Here is an 11457-nt window from a genome sequence, read left to right as displayed (position 1 = left end):
CAGAGTTCAGGCCCCATGACTGGACCCAAAAAAAAAAAAAATCTTTCCTTCCTAAAGAAAATGGCCCTTTAAAACTATTGACCATATATGTTTGATGGATCATAGATTTATGGTTATCAGAATTTCTCATGAAAGTAGATTCCATTCCTTCCTGTTATTCCATCAAAGGCAAAACACACGTACTTCCAAGTGACTCTATTAGGAAATATATTCTACTCTTGATATGGGGCGTGCTATTCAGACAACATACATAGAAAAAGGCCAGCAGCAGCAATCTTCTTCTGTTGAAGTAGGTTAAAACTTAAGCTCCTTTAAGATTCTGTTAGTTACACATTTTTGCAATCATTCATGAAAACCCATCTAACTCAATGTTATGGAACTAAATTAATTCTCTGCATTCACCAAATGTCCTGCCAGAAGGATCTTCGTGTTTTGTTGAGGTAGATGAATAAAAATGTTTCCCTCTATAGTCAAGCCTTGTCTAAAAGTATAATGATACACATTTGTACCAGATGTCCTTCCCCCCAAATCATCTGGATTTTATAGACTATTTGTTACTACTATTTCTGCCAGGACTCTTGCAATAAAATTTATTTGTTCAGACAAGCACTTCAGCTTTACCAACTATTAATTTGGAGTAGATCAGAAGTCAAACTTGTTTAGTTCAATAAATACATATGTACACCAAAACCAGACATTCTGAGTATCTAAATAAATGTAAGCCAGGTATGTGAGAATGTGGGACCTCACAGCAGCTGCATCCCTGAAGTAAATATCCACTTTGTATTCTTAGGGAACTAAACCACTGACATCATGGCTGGTTCCCCGAACTTAGCTCTGCACCACATATTATCGAAAACAATAGATTTGGATGTTCCTACATATATTCATGTTGACATTGCAGCCTGTCAGTTATTTGAGTGACTGCTCTTAGATTTTATGAGTAGGCATAGCTTTATTTTAGTCAGAATTACTTATTTGCCTTTCAGAAGGACATGTGGTTTAAGATAAACACAGCAGCTATTTCCGAGCTCAGTCAACTAAAGCCTCATCCCAACATTGTTATTATGCTTTTCTGAACTCAGAAAATTGATATTTTGAGGAAAAGTCACTGTCAGCCAAGACCACTTGACCCTGGTTAATTAGTGATAAGATTTCCTCTAAACCAAAGCCTAAAGACCTAATATCTGCCCATTAACCATCTTCTTTGCTGGTTACTGTTCAACACGGCTGCTTTCTATTGCCCATATATCAGATCCCTTTCATCCAACTCTGAGACTTCATTCACACCTCCCACCACCTCCCAAATAATATGGACATGCAGGATTGGAATACTAGTAGAATACTTACCTTGCTCAAGAATGTTGAAGGCCCCAAGTTCAAACCCTAGTACCATATAATAGCTTTATACAGCTGGGAAGGTGACTTAGTGGTAGAGTGCTTACCTAGCATACATGAAGCCCTGGGTTCAGTTCCCCAGTACCACATACACAGAAAAAGCCAGAAGTGGCGCTGTGGCTCAAGTGGTAGAGTACTAGCCTTGAGCAAAAGAAGCTCATTAATAGTGCCCAGGCCCTGAGTTCAAGGACCAGGACTGCCAAAAAAACAAGCTTTATGCATATATGTGCAAATGTGTGTGTGTTTGTGTATTCTATCTATCTCCAATTGGTTAAATTAAAGAAAAACATTTCCATTTTCTTATGTCATTTGTGCCTTTTGATTGCACCAAAAATAAGTAGAGAAGTATTATATAACAAGTATAATACAACATGATTGGTTATAGAGAATAAGATTTTTGTTCTTTCATTTATTTGGACATAGGAGTCTCACTAGGTTGTTCAGGCTGGCATTGAACTTTTGGGTTCAAGTGATCCTCCTGCCTCAGCCTCCTGAGTAGTTGGGGCTACAGCCCCATTACATTAAAAAAAAATCGAATTTTAATTCACTCATTTATTTTGTTGGTAGGAGGACTTGACCTTAGGACCGTTTGCCTAGGCAAGCACTAAATGTTTGCCCCATGCCATCAGCCCTCTTCATTGTTCTTGTCATTTTAAATTCTTACCTTTTGCCTGGACCAGCGCAGATTGTGATCCTCTTATTTATATTTCCTGTATCTGTTGATGTGCACACCTGGGCCCAACATTTTTATTAGTAAAAAAGGGGTTTGAAGACTTCCTCTCATCCCACTCCTTTTTCCCCCTTTCCCTCCCTCCCTTAGTCCCCTCTCTCTCCCTTCCTTCCTTCTTTCTTTCCTTCCTTCCTTTCTTCCTTTCCTCTCTTTCTTTCCTTGGATGGTCTTGAACTACAGTCCTCCACGTAGCACCCTTCTGAGTAACTAGCATTACAGGCAAGAGCTACTATATCCATTATTATTTGTTTGTTTTAGGGTTTTGTTGTTTCTTTTGGACTTGTGGATAAAACCTAGGACCTCACACATGCTAGGCAAGTACACTACCAATGAGCTATATCTTGGCAACTCCCAATTTTTGTGCATTTTTGAGTTTAACAAATTTATTGTTATTGTAAAGATAATGTACAGAGGGGTTATGGTTGCATAAGTCAGGTAATAGGGATTTTTTTTAATTTTTTTGGGGGGGGTCTGTCCTGGTGCTTGAACTGTGGGCCTGGGCACTGTCCCTCAGCTCTTCAGCTTAAGGCTAGCACTCTACCACTTGAGCCACAGCGCCACTTCTGGCTTTTTTTGTTTATGTGGTGCTGAGGAATCGCACCCAAGGCCTCATGCATGTGAGGCAAGCAGTCTACCACTGAGCCACCTTCCCAGCCCTTTTTTGGCTTTTTTGAGACAATATCTTACTATATAGCCCAAGCTAGCCTTGAATGTATGTTCCTCCTGCATTATCCTCTGTAGTCCTAAAATTATAGATGTGTAACATTATGTCCAGTTTCCAAGGATTTTTGTTGTTGTTTTGTTGTTGTATGCCAGTAGTGGGGTTTGAACTTAAGAGTCTCATACTCTTTTGTGTGTTGAGTGTGTAAGTGTGCATGTATGTGTGTGTATACGTGTGTGTGCATGCACACATGCACTGGTTGTGAGGCTTGAATTCAGGGCCTGGGCACTGTCCCTGAGCTTCTTTGGCTCAAGTCTAGCAGTCTACCACAGCACCACTTATCGATTTTTCTGAGTAGCTTATTGGAGATAAGAGTCTCATGACTGGGGGTAGGGGAGGAGTATGGGAAGGGATGGGAAAGGGAAACAATGAGGAGGCAACAATGCTTGATAAGAAATGTGCTCATTATCCTGTCCATGTATGTAACTCCTCTGTACCATATTCTCACAATAAGAAACAAAACAAAAAAAGAAGAGTCTCATGGCCTTTCTGCCTCGGCTGGCTTTGAACCATGATCTTCATATCTAAACCTTCTACATAGCTAGGATTACAGGCAAGAGCCACTAGCACCTAGCTGGGTCTCATATATAATCTTGCTTTGCTTTTTTATCAAGGCTGATGCTTTACCCCTTGAATCACACCTCCACTTAAGGTTTGGTGATGGTTAATTGGAGATAAGAGTCTCATACTTTTTTTCCTGGGCTGGCTTCGAACCTTGATTCTCAGATCTTAGCTTCCTGAGTAGCTAAAATAACAGGCATAAACCACCAGCACCTAGCTTATTTTCTATTTTTTAGTAGTTTTAAAAGACCCATCTATAATTCAATTACAGAAATGCATAAAATGGAGAGATTTCTTTGTCAATTCCATGTTCACTTGGAGGCTACAGATATTACAGTGAAATTGAAATTTCTCATACATGTACTGTGTGTGTGTGTGTGTGTGTGTGTGTGTATTCTGAATTTAGGGTTAGAGGTTAGCCTCAACCACTTGAGCCACAGTTCACTTTTGGATTTTTGCTGGTTAATTGGAGATAAGTATCTCATGGAGTTTTCTGCCTAGACTGGTTTAGAACCATAATCTTCAAATCTCAGCTTTTTGAATAGCTAGGATTACTGGCAAAAGGCACCAGAGGCGAGGGGTCCCTGAGGGGTCTCTGCTCCGTCTTCCTTATTTTTTCACAACTTTATTTCTTAACTGTATACAAGGCACAGTGCTTCTACAGATTGCAAATTCAATTGCTTATAGCATCTTGGAAGATATTGCAAGTGGTTCAGACCTAGAGCTGACTAGAGCAAAAACGAGATTACATGTATAGCTTGTCTAAAATGGAATTCAAACGCTGCCAGAGGAAATTTACACCCAGATAATATAAAGCACCAGGAGACACTAAAAAATCTTTTTGTGAACTTTCCCAATGTTTAAATATTAGCATTTACATCAAACATTTGGAATACTATTTCTGCCAAGTTAAACACACAAACCAACAGTTCACACCATCTATGAAGCATGGTTGCTAGGTAGTGTGGATGGACCAGACCAGACTGAGCCAGGAGGACTCCAAAGTGAGAACACCCATTGGAAAAGTCTGCTCTTACAAATAAAAGCAAGGAGTACAAACTGAGCTCAATATGCATAAATCAGGGTTTCTTATCTTTGCCTCATTGACATTTTATTTATTTATTTATTTATTTTTTGGGTCCAGTCATGGGGCCTGAACTCTTGGCCTGGGTGCTATCCCTCAGCTCTTCAGCTCAAGGCTAGCGCTCTACCACTTGAGTCACAGCACCACTTCTGGCTTTTTTTTCCTGCTTATGTGGTGCTCAGGAATCGAACCCAGGGCCTTAAGCATGCAAGGTGAGCACTCTACCACCGAGCCAACTTCCCAGCCCCTCATTGACATTTTAAAACTAGCTAATTCATTCTTATCACTTAGCTATTATAGGCCATTTAGGAGCCGTCCTGACCTCTGCCCACTAGATGGCAGTAGCACATACCCTCCATTCCTGGTGGACAACTGGTCTCCAGATTTTGAAAGGCAACATGGACTTGAGTTGAGAACCACTGGTATAGCTTTTGATGTAATAAGGGATGAGAAGCTGGGTGCTGGTAACTCACGCCTGTAATCCTTGCTACTCAGGAGACTGAGATCTGAGAATCATGGTTCAAAGCCTAGACATTTGGGCATGTGACTTTTATCTCCAATCTTCCAATCTTATTGTCTAGCAAAAAGCTAGAAGCAGAGGTGTGGTCCACATTGTAGAGCTTGTACCAGCCTTGGGGGAGGGAGAAGCTAAGGGCCTGAGCCCAGATACTTAGTTCAAGCCTAGTATTGGCACTAAATGAATGAATGTCCTCTTCATCCTGCCCTATTACTTTATTTTATTTATTCATTCATTTGTTTGTTTGCTTTGCTGGTCTGGGGGCTTGAACTCAGGGCCTGGGCATGTCCCTGAGCTTCTTTTGCTCCAGGCTAGCACTCTACCACTTGAGCCACAGTGCCACTCTGGCTTTTTCTGTTTATATGGTACTGAGGAATCAAACCCAGAACTTCATGCATGCTAGGCAAGCATTCTACCTCTAAGCTACATTCCCAACACAGTCTAATATTTTTAATTTTTTTCTACAACATCTTTTAATTTACTTATCTTACTGTGTTTGGGTTTTTTTTTTACTATCTCCAACTGCTGCAATCTAAAATTTAAAAGAGAAGAAATATTTGTCTTATTTAATGAAGAGTCCCAATCAGCTAGAATAGTGTCTGACATATTTAGGCACTTTTAAATATTTGCTGAATGAATGAGTGATCCAGATTCAGACATGGTTCCAAGCATTGTGCACATACCTATAATCCCATCACTCAAGGGCTGAGACAGGAAGGACCGCCAGTTCAAAGCTAGCCTCAGCTATATAGTGGGATTCTATCTCAAAAAAACAAAAACAATAATAGGGAAAAAACAATTCAGAAGTTGTGGTCACCTTGGTTAGTACAGGGGAAAATTTGGACTCACAGACCATACAACACATGAAAGAATGTCACACAAATATGAGGCATAAATAAGCTAGGTGCTTGTGGCTCATGCCTGTAATCCTAGCTACTTAGGAAGCTGAGGTCTGTGGATACGGGTTCAAAGCCAGCCCTAGCAGGAAATTATCTTTAAGTAACCAGCAAAAAGCTGTAGCTCAAGTTGTAGAGTGCTAGCCATGGGTGAAAAATCTAAGGGTCATAGCCTAATCTCTGAGTTCAAGCCCTAATACAAGCACCAAGAAGAAAGTGGAGAGAGAGGGCCCAGGGACTGGGAAAATGCATACACAAATCAGGGAATGGCAGTTCTCCACCAGACCAGCAGAAGATAGGCAAGAGGCCCAATGCTGATTTTTCTCACAACTGCAGAATATGAAACAACCTTGATTTCATATTTCTAACCTTCTGACTGAGACAATAAGACTGTTATCTTCTACTGCACAGTCGCATATTTTATGGTGCCTTGTTACCTAGGAAACGGATAGTCTCTAGATACTTGGGTAAGTCTAAGTGAGGTTTGGAAACTTAATTAGATCTGCAAGAACCTGGACACTGTAAAGCAATATATAAACAAGGTATAATAATTCAATAAGAATATGCCCTCCAGGGTTAATTGTGACTCCTTACACATTTGTAGCTAGTTGTTGAACTCTGCCTTTCTTTTCTCTTCATCATGTCCCTGCCCTCACCATCAAAACCTTACAAACACATTGTCTCTGAGTCATAGAATTCCCAGCTTATATTCACCTTTCACGATTCAGCTGAGTAGTATCCAACAACTCCTGAAGTTTTTCTTCAAGCCTGAACTGGTCTCTGAGTCTATTTATCTGTTTTCTAGAAGATTAGGGACCTCTTTAGTTTCTGTTTGAAGGAATTCTGTTCAAAAAAATCACTTATCCATCCTCAAGGTATTCCCTTGGCTCATCTCAAGAGAACCAGAGGGCTAGGAATTAGTGGTACAGGAATTAGGGCTAAGGGGTTGGGAAGGTGGCTCAGCAGTAGAGCGCTTGCCTTGCATGCTTGAGGCCCTGGGTTCGATTCCTCAGCACCACATAAGCAAAAAGAAAAAAGCTGGAAGTGGCGCTGTGGCTCAAGTGGTAGAACACTAGCCTTGAGCTGAAGAGCTGAGGGACAGCGTCCAGGCCCAGAGTTCAGGCCCCACGACTGGACCCAAAAAAAAAGAAAAGAAAAGGAATTAGGGCTAGGGTTAGTGGTGAGTGCTTGCCTAGCATGCATAAAGCCATTGGTTTGATTCCTCAGTACCATAAATAGAAAAGGCCGGAAGTGGTGCTGTGGCTCAAGTGGTAGAGTGCTAGCCTTGAGCAAAAGAAGCTTAGGGACAGTGCCTAGGCTCTGAGTTCAACCCTCAGGACTTGGGGGGGGGGGCGGGAAGAAAGAAAAAGAGAACCAGAAGCTGTGCACCAGTGGCTCACACCTGTAATCCTAACAACCTGGAAGGCGAGATCTGAGAATCATAGTTCAAAGCCAGCCTGGGAAAGAAAGTCTGGGAGATGTGTCTAAAATTAACCAGGAAAAAGCTGAAAAGGAAGCTGTACTAGCCTTGAGTGAAAAAGCTAGGGACAACTCCCTGGCCCTGAGTTTAAACCCCCAGTACCAGCACATGCATGCACATGCACACACACACACACACACACACACACACACACACACACACGAATTAGGAAGAGGTGTCCTTCAGCAGGTCTTGCCATTTGCATTCTCCCCAAGCTGAATTTGAATTGACACTGGAAGAGGGAGGTGCTGGACGTTCATGAGGAGAGTGGTATGAGCTCTTAGGGTTTTTCCGTGGCTCTTCTTTGCATAGGGAATGAGATTCCTTCTGTTCATGATGAGAATTTTAGCGCACCTGGGTCATTTGGTTACACAATTGCTAATAGCCTAAAAGAACCTAAGCACCAGGAGGGTAAAGGTGTTTTAGTATGCAGGTAGAAAACCAAGACAGAGGAGTTTGAATCTAAACTTCGAAGGATTTGATATTGGGGAGGGTCAGAGACCAGATGGAATTAGAAGTAGGGTGAAATCCAGGGAGAAGCAAGACAGAAGCCAGCTACATATGATATGTGCCCATAATTTCAGCAGGAGGATCATGAATTTAAGGAAAACCTAGGACGTAAGACCCTATCCAAATAATAGTAACAATAATAAGCCAATTCTTGCTCACGTAGAGAGAGCATTTGTGTCAAACAGAATAACACAAGGAGTAGAACTGTGGGTCGAGGTTACAGAGCTCTAGCAGCAGCACAGACTTGGGGTAAACTCTCAAATACGTTCCTGAAGCTTTTAAATTATCTTTGGTTCTGAATAGGATCCTTTCAGAGCCAATCAGTTGTTAAGCAAACGTTAAGTATCTGTGATATATTCTGACTTGTATGAGGCCCTGTGGGGCACAAAGATAATAGCCATTATTTCCAAGAAGTTCACAGCCTGGTAGGGGGGAAATTAAAAATACATCAATGTCAATATAGAGTGTTAAGTGTGATGAGAGAAGCATGAGGCTAGTGCTTAGGAGGATGGGGGAGAGAGGAGAGAGATGCTACAGTCATTACCAGCTCAGGCTCTGAGTCCAGCAGATGTGATTCCATAGCCTAACTCTGCACTGCAGGTTGTGTGATCCTGCCTAGATAAACTACCAAGCTTCTCTGAGCTTTTACATCCTTTCTTGAAATTGAGAATAAATAGTACTTAATGCATAACATCTCTATGAGGATCAAATTAGACTATCCATGCCTAGTGGCTACTAAATTCACAATAACACAATTATTTATAACAATTACAGCTATGATCATAATTATCTTTAAGAAGGTAATATCATGAAATGATTCCAAGGAAAGGTGGCATTTGTGTTGAATGTTGAAGAACAAAACCATGTTGCCTGGGTCTAGGAGAAAGCTTTGAATTGCTTTTGATTTTGTAATTATGCATTGATAGATTCCTCAAAAGACTTTTAGTTAAGATAATGAATTCAGTGATAGTTGAGTTCAAGAAGCCTGTGAGCAACACAATGTGTTTTGACCTCTTCTCTAAACCAATTTTTACTATGTGTTTGCTGATTAAAAATGATTGTAGCTGCATGAAATGAATATAATTATTCATCTATTTTACTTTATTTTGAATATTACAGAAATAACATGTATGTATAGGTTTTGAGGGTTTTCTTTTTGTCCATGCTGCCGTTTGTACTCAGTATCTTGAGCTTGATAGGCTGGTGCTCTACCTCTTAAATCAAGCATCCATCTCAACATTTTGGTCATTATTTTGGAGATAGAGTCACACAGGACTATGCTTTCCTCAAACTGCAATCCTCTGTATGTTAGCCTCCAGAGCAGTTAATATTACAAGTGAGGTACCAGTGCCAGAGGATTTTTTTTCTTTCAGATTTGGTTGGAACTCGTGCTTCTTAAGCCGACTATTCTACCAGACTATTTTCCCATTTGGAAAAAAAAAAAAAAAGTTGATTCCTCTGGGTGATGGTGACTCATATCTCTGCAAAGCTAGCCTGGGCAGGAAAAGTCCATGAGACTTTTACCTCCAATTAACCACCAAAAAGCTGGAAGTAGAGCTGTGGCTCAAGTGGTAGAGCATCAGCCTTGGGCAAAATAGCTAGGGGACAGCTCCTGGGCTCTGAGTTCATGTTCCAATACTGGTACATCAAAATTATATATATACACATAGATGTGTACCATAACTTGTTCAAAAGATGAAATACTTTTTATCCTTGTTGTTTATCATTCCCTGAACTTATTTTTTTTCTCTTTAAATTTGCTTCTATAGATTTCCTATTTCTGCACCAATCAAGTTATGGATCATCTAGAAGAAACAATGGAAGATTATGAGTACTATTCCTATTACCCGGAATATTCCTCTCCAGAGCCTTACTTGGAGGAGAAAGTCTACCTGGGTGCTGTTCATTGGGTCTCCCTGGTGTTGTGCGGCTTAGCATTTGTTCTGGGAATTCCAGGAAATGCCATGGTCATTTGGCTCACAGGATTCAAGTGGAAGAAGACAGTCACCACTCTCTGGTTCCTTAATCTGGCAGTTGCAGATTTCATATTTGTTCTCTTCCTGCCTCTGTACATTTCCTACGTAGCCATGAATTTCCATTGGCCCTTTGGCATTTGGTTATGCAAGGCCAATTCTTTCATTGCCCAGTTGAACATGCTTTCTAGTGTTTTTTTCCTGACAGCCATCAACCTGGACCGCTACATTCATTTAATCCATCCTGCTTTATCTCAACGGTACCGAACTCTGAAGAATTGCCTGGTTGTTATTATATTCATCTGGCTTTTAGCCTCTCTAATTAGTGGTCCTGCCCTATATTTCCGGGACACGGTGGAGTTCAATAATGGCACTCTTTGCTATAATAAATTCCACGAACATGACACTGATCTGACCTTGATGAGACACCATGTTTTTACCTGGGTGAAATTTATTGTTGGCTACCTCTTCCCTTTGCTAGCAATGAGCATTTGTTACCTGTGTCTCATCTGCAAAGTGAAGAAGCGAAGCATCTTAATCTCCAGTATACATTTCTGGACAATCCTAGCTGTGGTCATGGCCTTCTTGATTTGCTGGACTCCTTACCACCTTTTTAACATTTTGGAGCTCACCATTCACCACAATAGCTATTTCCACCCAGTGCTGCAGGCTGGAATCCCCCTCTCCACTGGTCTAGCATTCCTCCACAGTTGCTTGAACCCCATCCTTTATGTCCTAATTAGTAAAAAGTTCCAAGCCCGCTTCAGGGCCTCTGTTGCTGAGATGCTAAAGCATACGCTGTGGGAAGTCAGCTGTTCTGGCACAGTCAGTGAACAGCTCAGGAACTCTGAAATCAAGAATCTGCCTCTCCTGGAAACAACCCATTAACATCACTTTTCAAAAAAAAAATCAATGTAATGTTTTCATGTGGGTCTCTTGGCAGATGCTTCCAGATTAAATTTAGTTCCAAGATTTAGAACTGACCGAGTTTTTGGTTTTGGTCAGTTTATTGCCTTCGTATTTTTTTGTGCTCGAAAGATCTTCCTTTTATTTTTCCTTGTGCTGCTTAATGATGTCTTTCCAGCTGCCCTCTGCTGGCTCTTGTAACAATGACAACCTGTACATTTCTACAATTTTAATCTGTGTGTTCAACTAAATCGTGCATAACAAAGATTTGATTCAATAGCATATGCATCTGATAAACTATATACTTTATATAAAATTTATCACAATGGATTAGTCACTGTTGTAGTTTTTCTTTGTGGTTGTTTTCTTTCATTGTCTTTTCAATCATACACAAAACACACACACACACACACACACACACACAAAACACACATGTAATTTTTTTAAGTCTTATTATGTAGCCCAGGTTGGCCTTAAGTGATACTCCTGCCTCAGCCTCCCACATAACAGGGATTACATTTACCCTATCCCTGGTTAACCTTTTTTTTTTTTTTGCCGGTCCTGGGACTTCAATTTAGGGCTTAGGCACTGTCCCTGAGCTTCTTTTTGCTCAAAGCCAGCACGCTAGCACTTGAACCATACCACTTCTGGCTTTTTCTGTTTATGTGGTACTGAGGAATT

At 40.8% G+C, this 11457-nt stretch overlaps 1 protein-coding gene across 1 annotated transcript in view; it reads left to right on the top strand.

Moving 5' to 3' along the window:
• Gpr1 (G protein-coupled receptor 1) overlaps window positions 1-10854 on the top strand; it is a 46627-nt gene extending 35773 nt beyond the window's left edge. The window contains exon 2 of the mRNA XM_013037889.1: window positions 9667-10854. Coding sequence (XP_012893343.1) covers window positions 9694-10758 — 1065 coding nt within the window. The 5' untranslated portion in view covers window positions 9667-9693 and the 3' untranslated portion in view covers window positions 10759-10854. The remainder of the gene's footprint in view (window positions 1-9666) is intronic.
• The last annotated feature ends 603 nt before the right edge of the window (window positions 10855-11457 follow it).

The sequence above is a fragment of the Dipodomys ordii genome, unplaced genomic scaffold (genome assembly GCF_000151885.1).
Source record: "Dipodomys ordii isolate 6190 unplaced genomic scaffold, Dord_2.0 Scaffold1, whole genome shotgun sequence".
Classification (NCBI taxonomy): Eukaryota; Metazoa; Chordata; class Mammalia; order Rodentia; family Heteromyidae; genus Dipodomys; species Dipodomys ordii.
The sequence above is the reverse complement of the archived record's forward strand: the minus strand, read 5'-3'. Positions and strand labels throughout refer to the sequence as shown.